This window comes from Xiphophorus couchianus, chromosome 19, assembly GCF_001444195.1.
Source record: "Xiphophorus couchianus chromosome 19, X_couchianus-1.0, whole genome shotgun sequence".
NCBI lineage: Eukaryota > Metazoa > Chordata > Actinopteri > Cyprinodontiformes > Poeciliidae > Xiphophorus > Xiphophorus couchianus.
The window spans coordinates 12,294,862-12,309,968 of NC_040246.1; the positions used below are offsets into that span (position 1 = coordinate 12,294,862).

Consider the following 15,107-nt stretch of genomic DNA (forward strand, 5'->3'; position numbering starts at 1 on the left):
TTGCCAGTTTTTATGCAGTCTTTCATTCAGATATAAAGAAGGACCCCCTTACCAATTTCTGTCCAAGACTCACTTTCTCCCTCGCGATGCTTCTCAGTGTGTGCTTTTCTTTCTTACAGAACTACAAAGCACTGAAGAGGACAGCCAGGACAAAAGCCTGGTGGAAAGTGGTCCTATTAGAGGTAATAAGGCATTGCTGGTGCCTCAGCATTCACACTGTCCTTATGTTGTGGTTTGTTTTTCTTCCCACTGCAGTGAATAATGGGCTCCTTTACACAATGGTTGAGGCTGGATGATCAAGGTGAACCCAGGGTCAAAGTCCCACCTGAAGAGCCATGCTAGTTCTCTCTAATTATCTCCCAAGAAAACACTAGCAGTGTTTCCAGCCTGGTCCGACGAATTCTGGCAGGACTTATAATTCGCTGGCCCGGCATAATGCGGTTTGCTTTAATTGTCAGGGCGCCAGTGTAGGGAGCGCAGAAGATCTGTCATCGGTTCTCATTATCTTCTAAACAATGCTCTGGCAGGGCTGGACTTGAAAAAGTACTAGATGTGACGGCATCCTGGAAGCAGTTGGTGTGCCCATCCCTCAGCTCACCTCTGAAATGTAAAGCCATTCCCACATTACCCGTGGCTGTCCGATTTCCAACTGGGCTTTTCATGCCTCCGCATCCCTAAGGGGCACAGCCTGCAAAATGAGTCCAGTTTGATATTGTACATCTAATCAAAAGAGCTATAACCAGCTTAAAAAAAAAAAGAAAAAAACATTACTAAAGATTTTGCAAGGAAAAGATTTTGCTTTCCTGAGCAACATCAGTGTCGCAATCAAATACCATGACCTTGGAACTGAGAGTAATTGCTCAGAGATGTGTGCCTGTAGCATTAGTGGGTAGATGTAGAAACAGAGGCTGTGTAAAGAGCTCTGGGAGATTGCTATCCTGTGTCAACGCTTTCAGCAAAAAAAGAAATTTACCAACTGAATAATTGCTTTTAAAACTAGTTAGGTAAAAGTATTCACACCCCCTAAAAAAGTGTCGGAGTAGAAAGTTTCTCACTTTTTATCATTTTAGACGCTCAAACTGAAATATATTTTACTGGAGGTTTATGTGGTACCCCAACACAATGTACTACATAATTGTGTAGTAAAGAAGTTATGACATGTGGACTTCCTAATTTTATACAAACTAAAATGTTAAAAATTGGCATGCATTTAGAATTATCTTTTCAAACATTTCTCTATCAGCTTTGCTCATCTTCAGATTTCTGCCCCTCATTCATTTGTTTATCTTTGTATATTACGTATATACACATAACCTGCATCTTAACTCGAGTCGAGCAAATCTCAATCTCGTTGTAATCTGTTGATGACAATGACAAATAAATCTTATCTTTTATGCAAAATAACTCAGGCTACATCAGATTAGATGGAGAGTGTCTGTGAACATTTCCAAGCCAATATTCTCAATTGTATTTAAGTCTGTACTTTAACTAGGTCATTCTAACACACCAATATGCTTTGATCTAAATCATTCCATTGCAGCTCTGGCTGTTTGTTGAGGGTCGATGTCCTGTTGGAAATTAAAGTTCTGGCCAAGTTTTATTTATTTATTAATTAAGTTTATTTGACAAGGACAGACACACAATAAAGAAACTGAACATGCCTGTATCATGGCGCTTATAGCATACGTTAATTTGCAGGACTTGTCCCTAGATGAGCTTTTATAAATAGTATCTCTAAGATATGATTAAGATATGAAATAAGACTAAAAGAATAAAATAATTAAAAGTGATAACATAAGCAATCACACACATGAAGCAGAGTTTCAAGTCTTTTCCAGCTTTTAGGATTTCCCCATATTCATCTTAATCCGACTCGTCAAGTCTGACCAACTTCCCTGCCCCTGCCGAAGAGAAGTCTCCACATAGCATTATGCTGCCACTACCGAGACATTTTGGCCTGATTTGACCAGAGCACCTTTTCTGTTTGTTTGCTGTGCCTGATTGGCTTGTTTTTTTCTCCTAGCCAGTGTCAGAAACACCAAATCACTCAAGTGATTAATATTCTTTAAACTGTAAATGGTATGAACTTCTCTAGATCTATTCTAGTCATTCTGAAGACACAAAGTGCTTTTACACTTATCAGTTTCCATCTTCCTATCTAGCTCACAGCGTTTTAACGGTCATAAACCGATATGCAGATGGTAGACAACTTTGGATTTAATCCACATGTGACAGGGGAGACTGGAATCACAATTCTGCTCTACTTTTTGATGGTCCATCATCTAAAAATCCAATTAAAATACATTGATGTTTATGACAAATTTGTCTTTTTTTTCTCCCCAATAAACACCATGTCTTCCCCTTAGATATTGTTTCCCAAGTTATTGTTTCACAGTCACTGGTATGTCACTTCCAGTTCAGCAGCGAACCAAAAAATAAAATTCAGCATGTTGCCTCATCAAACACTAAAACCTGTGGAAGTCAGAAAATCCGGCCTTTTAAACTAATATTTGACCGTGACGTTGTATGTGTTTGTGTCTGTGTGTGTGCCCCCCTGAGCAGAGACAAAAGCATACAAGTTACTTAAACAGTCAGCCATGCAGAAAAGACTGCCGAGTTCTGAAGAGGAGGAGGAGGAAAGCAGCTTTTCGGGTGAGCGACTGGAAATTGATCATTTAAAATCTTTACGTCTTTTGTTTACTCATTTGTACATATTAAGGGAGCCCAAGACTAGTTTTGAGCTTCCTTATAAGTATGAATTCACGTATGGATGGTGAATTAGCCTGTGATGAGATCAATCAGGAATCAAATGGTTTTATCTGGGCTTGTTTGCTCTTTTAAGGAATAAATCATGGCCATGAAGAGGACCTGGGGAGGGCCAAACGCTCCTCACATCAAGACCCTTACCCTCGGTAAGAACATTGTTGTTATTCAACGGGCCACAGGAAATGGGCCACCAGACACCAAAGTGGTTGATGTACATTTGCATGGCAGCTCTCATAATTCCCTGTTCATTTCCATAAGATCAAGGGGGCACCACCCATTAACTCGCTTACAAAGACAAAAGGCCCCTAAAGCCCCTCTTACTCACTGTTAGCCAGGTTCAACCAGAGTTCCAGGATTCAAAAGCAAATCAGCTGCCTGGAAAAATAAATTGGAGCCATAACACTACTGTTTTCAGCCTTGTTGTCAGAATGCAAACAGATCATGTCAAGAACAGAATCACCGAAAACTGTTTCAGAAGAAGGGGACTCGAGAGTCGATAAGGACAAATGTCCTCTCATTTGTCACCCTCCAAACATTATTTACCGTCTAATGATAACTGGCTCGGCAGAAGCTCACACCGTCTCGGTTACATTTGAATATCAACACAACTTCATCAAATCTGCAATCGCTTTTTAGGTCCTCAGAGCGCCTCTTCACCACAGACCCATTTGGGCTTTAGTAATGGCTGGGTAAACGTTATGAGGAATAATCTTCTCTGATTTCATGTGATTACTGGGCAACATGCTGACACGAGGGCTGAAGTCTGTATCTCCCTGTCAAACAAGCGCTCCAGTCTGCCTATTAGTCCATGGAAGGGTCTAATGGCCTGGCTCTATTGTGGTCCTCCTCACTCTTGCCCCTGCCAGCTCCACTGACCAACGTATTTAATAAACATGAGCCAATTTTGGGCAAAAAAAAAAAGCCCTTCTCAGGTGGTGTCTGCCTCACAGTCAGGGATGTGCATGTGGAATCCGCAAAGTGTGTGATTAAACAAAATTTGCTGGGCTAAATGCGGACATCCCAAATGCAACGATGAGACATAAGGTATGTGTGTAAGTAAAATAGGACAAATGGGTAGTTAGGCATGTCTAACACTGTAATCTCCTCTCAGTTGGGAGAGCGACATCTTAATCTTCGCCTTGTCGTAGCACAGATATCTCTAATTTTTCCGCTGTGCTCTGATTTAAGCATTCCCCTTACCGCAGCTACTTTTGCAGTTTATTGCTCCCACAAGTGGTCTGGAAGCCTCGCACTTCAACAGAAGCACAACACTGCAGCTTTTCTCCTTCTCTCCGTCTTTCTTGCCCCTTCCTCATCCCTCTTTGCCTTTTCCTCTCTGTCATCCCGTGTTTTCCTCTCCCTCCTCTCCATCCCGCTTGTTAATTATTTGCTTTATTTTGTCAGCGAGCTCATGAGTGACTTCAAAAGGAGGACGGAGCTGGACTCGAAATATACAAAAATGGCTCCGTCTCTGTTGTCTTAGACAATAATTATGATTTGCCTGTTAAGCCTGGGACTACAGCAGAGGGATTGTAGTTTAAAGCAGAGGCTTTGGTACAAAAATGCATTTATAGCCCTTTGTGAAGCTCCTCATTATGTGTGGGCTCGATTCATTAAGTAATTGGTTTGCAGTTGTTTACATGAGTATTAAGGCCTTCTATTCAGGGCCTTTGAGAGATACATTGTGCAAATGTTGCATGTTATGAATGCAGAATGAGAGGCGGGGGGCCAGTGCTATTGGCCAAACACTGCTCCCGGCTGAAAAGCGAGAGAAAAGCTCTGGGTGCTGCTTTGCATAGTAATGACTCGGCCTTAATAAGCTTTACAGATTAAAAACATGCAGTCTATACAAGATGCAAGGAGATACTCTTAACACATTTATATGCGCTCATTTCTCTATTATGGAGTTGGAGAGATTTGGAGTCTTTCATATTCTTTTTTTCCCCCTCTGCTTTGCTTTCTCCCACACAGCGTTTTTCATTCTGATACTTTTATGAACTGTTCTGTTTATTGTGTTATAACTTGCAGGGAGGCGGCTGATCTGCAACATTTATTACAGATTTTTTTTTCCCCCATTGTAAATCTTTTGCAGTCAAATCACTTTGTGGTTGAGTGGGGATGAAAAGAATAATGCACGAAGGAGTGAGTCTTAATAAGCAGCTGCACTCCATGTAAAGACCACTTGTTCCCCTTTGTATGCGAGTGCATGCCGTTGCTTCCTCTTGTGGAGGGAATAATCTTGCTTTTCTCTTCTGCAGGCATTTTTAGATGCCACTCCCTTCTTATTTTTCAGTTCAGGTTTTTAACTTACCATTTTAACCCACCCACCCTTTTCCACCCGGAAAAAAATCCCCCAAAAAACATCCTCAACGCACGTGCAGACGGACAAAACAAAAGGGCGCAGCCGTCCAACGGGATAATAAGTGCCGTGCCTAGAGCCTGCTTGACAAAAACCTTGACTCAACCATTAGTGGTTTACAGCTTTGGTTTGGACAACAGGATGTGCTCAAGCATTCGACCTCAAATCACTATGTGTCAAAATCAGAAGCTCTATCTGTCTCCTTTCAGACCCCTCCCCTCTGCCTCGTGTGAGGTGGGGGCTGCGTTTGCAGCATTGACGCTTCACCTAAAAGACAGATGGAGGGCTGGAGGGGGACGTGAGCTGAGAGAGGGGAGGGAAAAGGAGGAAAAATAAAAACGAGAACAGGAGTGGGGATGGAGTGGTCTTTCTGCTACAAAATCCAACAGTGAGCTAAGTCAAACAAAAAAAAGAGAATAGCAATGTAGCACATCAGAAGGATTATTTTTCTTTTCTTCTCTGAATGTTTCATTATGGAAGAACACTTCATAGAAAAATAAAGAAATTACTAATTGTTTTCTGCTTTTTACACTAAACATTGTTGGATTTGCCACTTTCAACCACAATCACCTGAACTGAGATCAGAATGGGCCAATTTTCTCCTTATTTTCTTCGATTAGCAGATTAGAATCTCAAAAATCATTTTTTAATTTTGTTTTCATTGATTATATATAAACTAAGAACTTTTAACACAATAACCAATGATAAGGATCTTTGAAGCATGTAACAAACATTTTTTTTTACAATATTGGAGATAATCTGGTTAAAAAAAAATAAATGTATATATATAAAACACAGGGCTGCACAGTGGCGCAGTTGGTAGCACTGTTGCCTTGCAGCAAGAAGGTCCTGGGTTCGATTCCCGGCCGGGGTCTTTCTGCATGGAGTTTGCATGTTCTCCCTGTGCATGCGTGGGTTCTCTCCGGGTACTCCGGCTTCCTCCCACAGTCCAAAAACATGACTGTCAGGTCAATTGGTTTCTCTAAATTCTCCCTAGGTGTGAGTGTGTGTGTGAATGGTTGTTTGTCCTGTATGTCTCTGTGTTGCCCTGCGACAGACTGGCGACCTGTCCGGGGTGTACCCCGCCTCTCGCCTGGAACTTAGCTGGAGATAGGCACCAGCAACCCTCCCGACCCCATTAGGGACAAGGGTGAACAGAAAATGGATGGATGGATGGATATATATAAAACAGTTAGACTAATACATGTATCCAAAACATTGCACCATAATTTAATTCAGGATTGGTGTTACATTTGGAATTGACAGGTCAGACCTCAAAGAAATCTGATATCACTCACACCTGATAACCATTAACCCTTTCTCCCTAAAATAACTAAGAAAGGCAGCATTTAGAAAGTCTGACCAGTGGAGGTCACTGTATTACACTTGCTTTTTAGGATTTAGCATCTTGTGCGATTATAAAACATGCAATTCTATTTTTGACACTTTCTGTTTTTGAATATTTCTGAATATTCATATCGGTGAGTTCAGACCTTGGAAGAAACAAGCCCCCAAAAGCACAAAATATACTATAATGAAAGGGCTGGTGTAATAGGCTGTAATAAAAGATGCTCTTTTCTAAAGTGTAACCGCAGAAACAGCCAATCAATTTCTGCCACCCCTTGTCTGGGCTATAAAGCAACAGAAGCGCCATGAATGCGCTGCCCTTCATCCTGCCTTTACACCGACAGTCTCCACTAGACCGCCACCAGTCACTGGGAGAGCGTGTTGTGTTGAAATCAGTGGCCCAGATACCTCTCACGTTGAGCTGCAGTACTTGCTCGCTGCCAGCAGAGAGCACTCACACGTTGGAGAGCACCCACTCATGCTGCACTCACAGGCGCCTGTCACTGTTTGCCCCCACTGAGGGGCTACATCCTGCTACCATTCAGGCCCGTTAGAGCACATCTAAGCGGAGCCTAAACAATGTTTTTGCAGGGTCATAGCTGGGATGGGAGTAGGAGTTGATGGGAATGATGAGGTGATGGGTCACCCTTTACCTTTAGACAAGCACAGCCGAGCAAAAAGTGCTATTGTGCTATTAGCATTTGTGCGTGGGCGACAGGGGCTTAAAAAAAAAAAAAAAAGGGATAAATAAAAGCAGGTTGTAGCTGTCGGCAAGGCAGTAATAAATGCTTGGTAAGCATTATTTTCCTTGACAGTCCTGCTTTTCCTGGTGAGACTCCTGGTTAAAATGAAAAATGCATCTTTGTGACTCTTGGACAGTAGTCTTATGAATTTGCTCGATTTGCAGTTAAAGATTTTATGGTTGTGTATTTGAGTATAGATATTAACTCACCTCATACACAAATTGCTTTTGCATTTGTTTAAACATTACACTGTTATGTGCATTAGTCTGAACACTTTTGTTGTAATTTGTCATTATTAATATAATTGAGTAGTTTCTTAAGTGGCTTCTGATGCTGCTTGCAAATGCTAGATCAAATGAGAAATGGATCCCAAATTGAGAAATAGGTCAGAATTTGCTTAGAGAGTTGTAAGTTGCTATAATATTCTTAAAGTAGCATTGTTTCTTTCACTAACAATTAATTCTCTGGCATCTCTTTAAAAGGGACTTTGAAAGTTTGGAAAGGTTTGACAGAAAATTGACAAAAATAACTTTAAAACCTTGTTTTACCATATACTGGTAATGGACCCATGCCTACTAGTAAAACATCAATTACCCTAAATCAAAGTGAGAACTAAAAATATGTTTCCTCAAGATTAGGAAAAACAATGTCTGTGGGGTCAGTTTGGTATTAAAGATTATTGGGAACAACTGTTATATTCAGAGATAAACAAGAACATGAAACAATTGCAAATCCCACATAAAGTGAACAGATACAACAATAGGGGGAAAATACATTACAACCGTAATTTGCATCATTTCACGCATAATGTTCACCTCTGTCTTTCTGGCCTGTGAAATACATGCCAGCCAGTTCTTACATATTCAGATAACTGCCTCATTTAAGGGAAATTCGGGAAAAGATGTACTGTGATAAATGTTTGTGGAGACTGAATGTTCAGGTCTGTGGGGTCAGATCCAGGCTCTGTTCATTGTGGTAATGATTTTGTCTTAAAATCAATACTGCACCTCACTGAAGTGGAATTGTTGATGGGCCGTTCCCGTTCTGTGGGGGGAAGTTCGAGAAAAGAAATGCGCAATTTGCTCTGTGAAACGGCTATTACTGCGGCAGAGAAGAGGAAGTAATTTCACCGATTATTGCTGTGTTTTTGCTGCATCGTGGCCCGCTTTGGATCCTCTATACCGCAGCTTTAAATTACTATACTTCCATTGGTGTTTTTGTTAAGCGTTACTGTTTGAACTTATCTGTTGTTCAGCGTAAAAACATGAACACTACTATTGTGAGAGTTTCTCCTACTTTGCAGGAACTCATTATTTTTATGATGTAGCAAAGTCGCAAAACCTGTTGCGTAACCATTTTTAAGTTTATTTACTCAAATGAAAGACTATTCGTGTGTGTGTTCAAGTACCAACCTTTTAAAAATTTGCAGCTACAAAAATCTGAAAATCTTTATAGTGTTAGCTTGCTAATGACAGCAAGGTACGAGCGACATGTCTACAACCTAGTTGACTGCAAATTGGCTAACTGAGCAGATGCTCCAGCTAAACCATCTAATATCAGCTTGTTAGACTTGTGTCACTCTATCAAGAGCAGAACAGGAAATATGTCAAATATTCTACTAACACTACTACATTTAGGAATTGTTAAATATTTGTGCTGAACATTTTTCATTTTCAAAATTTCTGTCATAACCCATTGCGGACATTTTACCCATTGCTTTTGCTAGTTTGCTAATTATCTATTTTTAAACTTTCACATTTTTTTGTATGCTTCAATGTATTATCTGAACAAATTTATGAACTATTCATTTATTAGGAAGCACTATTATCATATGAATTTACAGATTATATTGTGATGATTGTTTTTGCTCCATGATATATAGTTTCTAAAACAAAAGCAATCTTCCAGTTTGGACAGGGAGGTTCATCGTATTCTCTCCTTTCCTCTCAAGTCTTGCAAAGCACCAATGTATAGTTTTAAGCATGAACAACTGGAACACAGCCAAGGTAATTTACTCCTCATGCTCGTTCAGTCATATGTGCCAAGATTTAACTGAGGAGATGAGGGTGATTGAAAGGACGACAGTCAAAGAGGTCATGGGTCTGTAGTGATGCAGTTGGAAGAAATCGTAACACAGCTCTTTTTTTGTAGTGCAGCAAAACAAACTGCATTATTTCTTACTTTCTTCAAGAAAAGCATCAGCACGTGTGTGAAATAGTTGACGGAAAAGCCATATGGATGTGTACGCTAACCTGGGAGACGATGGGGATATGTTGTAGGGTTTTGAATAGGCTCTGTCATGATGTAAATTAAAGAGGACGCCTTTAAAAGTGGAGGGGGTGGCCTTATTGCATATGCATCGAGGTAGATCAAAGCCTTTTCGGAGGTCACACATTTACATAGCGATATCACCGGAGCTATGGGAACCTGGCAACCCGGTCTTTGGGCCATTTTTGAATACAGAGGGCCTTGTGGAAGCTTTTTGCCGTCAACAAACTTCCTCCTGCTTTAGTGTCTGAGTATAGCTAAACCTTATTCCCTTCTGTGTATTGATTTGTGTCTCTTTATTCTCCAAGATTCTGAGTGATTTTATATTACACATTTTATATTTGAAGTATAAACTTGCAGTATACTTTTTAATGTACTATTTGCACAATTATGGATTTTGGTGTAAGTTTTATATTTGCATTTTTTGTGTGAAAAAAATAAATAAATAAAACTTTTACCTGTCTACTAACTAACTCTGTATTTCCAGGAAAGGAAGCTCAAAGGTTTATTCTGCTTTGCAAACAAAAGGTGAGTGTAGACGCTGGTGTCTAACGTAATATATGTTAATTACACCAAACAGACCGCCATGAAAAAAATTGCCTGTTAGCATAGTGGAAATTATTGTAAAATTGGAGCTTCACCAAAAACTCTCAACCGTTTGATTAAAATTTTCTGTGATTGCAGCTGAGTCTTTTGAAGAAAAAAAAAAAAAAATCTTGAAGCCAAATCTAGTTCGCTGAAAGCTTCTTTTGAAGCCACTAATTCAGATGATAAACAACTAAAACGACCTATTTGGGGGAAGATTCTGCCTCTATTTTTTATATATGTATATTATGAAACTTTTTTTTATCATTTTTTACTTTGTTACTACTAATAGGGGAGAACGTTTTTGGCTCTTTAGTTTAACAGATGGGTAAAAATAAAGGTGTTTCTGCCAAAACACCACCAAAAGTGTTCTCTGCTCTTTATTATCTTTATCTTAAAAGTGAAACTGCTTTTTATTTTTTCTGCAATCCTACATATCCTACTCTTCATATTGTCTTTGTTGTTTTTGCAGGAGGTTTTGCTTTAATTATGTGATTTTGTGTTTTGTAAAGACTTTTGGCAGGAATCTGATGACAGCGACTTCGAGATTGAAGCAGCCCTACGTCCTCCAACTTTCAGCGCAAACAGTGATGGCACCGATGACTTTTATCATTGATATTTCTGCAATGCTCCGTATTATATCAGTGTGAGACATAATACACTGTCTCAATAGACATGTGGCAGATCGGCTCTTAGTTATTCACCCCCTGACCATACTTTTATTGGTCTGCATTCTAAATCACATGCACAGCATATTGTAAAAACAAATAATAAAGTTGACAGCTCTCACGCTGGATAAAGTATGTGAAGAGTTGTCCAACGCTCTGATGTTAACCCCGCTTCAGTCTCTTTATCTGAACAACTCTCCCGGCTCATAATAACAGCTCGAAATAGATTAAACTGATCTTTTAAAGCGATTTGTTTGCACTGGACTGAAAATCCTGCATTTCGAATGCTGCAAGCATCTCAGAGTGCTCTACTTGCAGCAAGCTGGAGTGTAGTGATGTGAGTCACCTGTGAAACGACAAAGCACAATGGCCACTCTGCTCGCTCCGGTGTGACCCGTGAACCCGCTGAAGAGGCTCATCTCTCAGGGCACAAAGTGTGGCAGCACTAGCAAACTCAGAACATTTAGAGACCCCAACAAATGCTCTAAACATTTTCTTAGGGCTGGAACAGATTTGTGAACTGAAAGTACAAAGATATGGTTAAAATCTCTCTCTTTTAGTGTACTAATGACTCATGAGTAGCTGAAATTATGCTCATATTGCAAAATAGTCTTCTGTAATTTAGGATTTTCCCGCACATTGAACATCCTGTGTCTATTATTAACTGTGTGGGAGGCTACATTCCAAGGTTTACATTTATAGTTCATTATTTCTGCCGCGTAAAATTTCCAAGCTGAGATGTGGTAAAAGCCCCCTGGCACATAGTGTCAGCAGGATTCCATTAGTCAGCTTTTGGTGACTTTATATGCCTGAACCTTTCAAAGTAGGACTCCACATTCATTACCAATAATGGCTTCAGTCGGCCCTGACCCAGCACAGGAAAGGGAATGGGGCAGAGCAATTTACAGTTTGCTAAAAGGTTCCCTAACATAATATCCAGTTAAGGAGCATGTCAACAGATACTTGTGTGCGACTGATGGCTCATGGTGAAAGTGGAGTTATATTGTACTAATGTGTACTAACAGGAATATTTTTTATGAAGATCTTCTTTGAGTCTGTGCCACTGAGACAATTGGGATGCTATTCATATCATTTCTTTCACTCTGTTATTGGCGTAAGTACGTGTTGCAGTTACAAATGGGATTTCAGACTCAGGTTGTCAATGGATGAAGCTCGTCTCTTATACTTGTTTGGTTTTATCAAAGCAGCTCATGTTTTTCATTGATATTTTTGCCTACATTGCCTCTCTGAGGTTTACATACATTCATTGTTGCCATTAATACCTTTAACTTGGGACCTTAAATGATTCGAACTATCCTTTTACAAGGTGCAATAATATAACTTAATATTCCTTCAGTTAATTTTAAAACTATCAATTTGATGCACAGGCTTGAGTTTATTTGGAATTTTACCTAAAACTTGGATCAAAATCATAAAGACAAGCTCAACTATATGCAAACACCCCACTCACGTTTTGTTAAATGCTTCTGGGCAAGTTACATAGAGACACACACTTTTCATAGTGATCAGAGAACTTCTGGGATCATTCTGACTGGATGTTTGCCTACTTTCATAATTATGAAAAGTATAGCCCATTAAAACTGATTCTTGTTCAGGCACATACCTGGCTTCAAAGCATAGTTCATACATGTAAGTCTTGTTCAGGTTGAGGCCAAACGAGAAGCTTAATGTTGCTTTAAAAAAGACTAAATCAGTTTTGATTAATATTTGAGATCATTCTTCCATTGGAACACCCACTTCTGTCCATGTTTAATTCATACAACTCAAGCTGCCACCATCAAATAAGATGTAGGGAAAAAAAGTGATCAAAATGCTCTTAAGCTAGCAGCTGGATAGAAAAACTTGGATAAAATTGGTTGTTGTAGCAGTGCAGTGATCCCAAACAAACAGATAAACTGGTGTTGGAATGAGTAAAGCAGACTGAAAATAGTTTGTGCAATAACCCTGACTACAAATCAATCAAAAAAAAAAAAATCAAAGTACTAAATCTAAAAGCCTTTTAAACCAATTTAGGTGGGCTATGTTCTTTTAAATAGGAATAATGTTGAAATATCCAGTCAGAAAAATGCAAGAAGTTCATTGGTGAGAACAAAACGTTATTTGTTTTTCAGGAATTATATATTCAAGCATGCATAAAAAATTTTGACTGTGGATTTGAGAAATTTTGTCCCAACGTTGAAATTGAAGTTGAAGGCTACATAAATCGTTCCAAAATGAAAAAAAATATATATATTATTGAAAAGCAACCTTAAAAGCCAAATAGATCCAACATTCATGCCTATGATGAGCATACAGTAACTGATTAGCACGGTACACTGTGTTTTCTTTAAGTCAGAAATGTTTTGATAAAAATTGTTTATTTTTATGAGTGCCAGAATTTTAAAAACTATATTTTTTATAGATATGTACATATGCTTTTTGAAACTAATAAGGTGGAGAGCAAGGAAATATGTTTTGAATGAGTTAATCTTTCTTGTAACCAATGAAGTACCCTAATCAGTTGTTTCTGGGTTCATGCACATAAAGTAAATTGTGAATAAGAGCTGTGTCTACACATTGGAGAAATGTGTGCATGTAAAAATGTGTGATTTGTATCTTTGGAGACTTTGCTAAAATATGTAAACAGAAACAAGGGCAATTCGCTACTTACAAATTCTAATTACAGGTCTTTTAACCTTTCTCTCTGAGGCAATAATTCAAATCCTCACACAAATGTTAGTTTTTTAGGATTTGAATTATTGCCTCAGAGAGAAATACAAATATATTCACATAATGGTCCAAAAACCTTTTTTTAAAGGTTAAAAGACCTGTTCAGTTATTTCCTCACTTTGGGACAATGTCTTTAACATAGCCTTCCACATTACCATTGATAAAGGAAACATGTATCACTAGGGAAAATAAAATAAGGCAATATTGTGTAAATCTGAAGCTGTTTGATGGTATAGCTACACCTACTGTTATATGTGGGAACCAGAAAATGTTTTCTTTATATAAATATTTTAGTATCCTCTTAAAAATTGAAATGTTAACATGTAATATTATGACATATGGACAGATTGGTAACTTTTAATTTTGTATTATCCTTAAAAAGAATGATTGACTGTAGGTGGGGAAGGTGAAAACTAAAGAATGTATGTGGCTGTTGTTGCTTCTTGTAGGTTTTGCTAAATTTAGTAATTCTTGTTAAGTTTGAAAAGTATTTTTACAAGAAAAGCAGGAAAATTAACTGTTATTGGTTTCAGGTTAACTGTAAAATTTGCTTTGTCAGTGTTTTACCTAGTCTTTAAGTTAGCACTTTTAATTCAGTTTTATTGCATTTTTAATTGTTAGTTAAAAAGGCCATACAGCATTTTTTTCAACATGAGTTGAAATCTAAAATAAAAATGTAAATTTAAAATGTTTTCTTCATTCATTCAGCTAAATTAATAATTTTCCTACTGCTGGTTCTACGTAGCTTTGAGGTGCATTTTTAGCATTTGAGCTTTTTGTTACTTTTCATTCAGATCCATCTATTTTACCTAATAGGTTATGTGGATATGCATGTATGTGATAATTATTTACTGATTTTAACCTCATTATAAAAATAATTATAGTAAAGAACTAGTATAGTAGTTTTCCTGAGGACTCTTGAGTTGTAGATGTATTTTTTGTCTTTATTAAATGAAACAATTTCCTAGACTAATTCAACATGGCTGAAATGAGCATCTCAATTTCCATGACATTTCAGATTAAAGCCAATTATGAGAAGTGGTCAGCTCATCATATCTAATTTCTTTGTTAGAACTCTGCAATTTGAAGTAAATGCTTCCTGTGTAAGTGTGATGAAAAGCTGATCTTGCTAGTAAAAGTTTCTTTTCATTGTGTCCAAATACATTTTGTCTGTTTTTTGGGAGTGATTTAATGTAATTAACAAAGTATTTCATAATTGTAAAGTGGAAGGATATTTTTTTATTTTTACAAATAAAAACTTTAAAAGTCCAGTGTATATATTTACTCTGGTTATTGTTTAATACCTTACAGGGCCACCTTTTGCTACAACTACTGTCACAAGTCTTCCTGGATTCATCTCTACAAGCTTTACACATCTAGACATAAAATTGTTGTCCATTCTTGTTAAATAGATCAAGCTCTCACTCGATAGAGAACATCAGTAAAAGGCATTCTTTTGTCACAGTTTGATTTTGGTTTGGACTTTAACTAGGCCGCTGTAACACATGATGTGCTTTAATCTAAAACAGCCCATTGTAGCTCTGGCTGTAGGTTTAGGAATCATTCACCTGCTGGAATGTGAACCTCCACCTCAGTCTCAGATTTCTGGCAGCTTTAGGTTTTCTTCCAATTAACTCTCGC

General features: G+C 38.3%; 1 protein-coding gene across 3 annotated transcripts in view; it reads left to right on the plus strand.

The window, feature by feature from the left end:
* kiz (kizuna centrosomal protein) overlaps nt 1–14,735 on the plus strand; it is a 30,964-nt gene extending 16,229 nt beyond the window's left edge. For 2 of the 3 annotated variants that reach the window (XM_028000849.1, XM_028000850.1), the window contains exons 11-15: nt 120–182; nt 2,563–2,652; nt 2,843–2,912; nt 9,971–10,011; nt 10,581–14,735. In XM_028000849.1, coding sequence (XP_027856650.1) covers nt 120–182; nt 2,563–2,652; nt 2,843–2,912; nt 9,971–10,011; nt 10,581–10,684 — 368 coding nt within the window. In that variant the 3' untranslated portion in view covers nt 10,685–14,735. Of the gene's footprint in view, nt 1–119; nt 183–255; nt 1,325–2,562; nt 2,653–2,842; nt 2,913–9,970; nt 10,012–10,580 lie in introns of those variants that run through there. The other variant, XM_028000852.1, reaches the window with a different exon arrangement.
* Nucleotides 14,736–15,107: the final 372 nt, after the last annotated feature.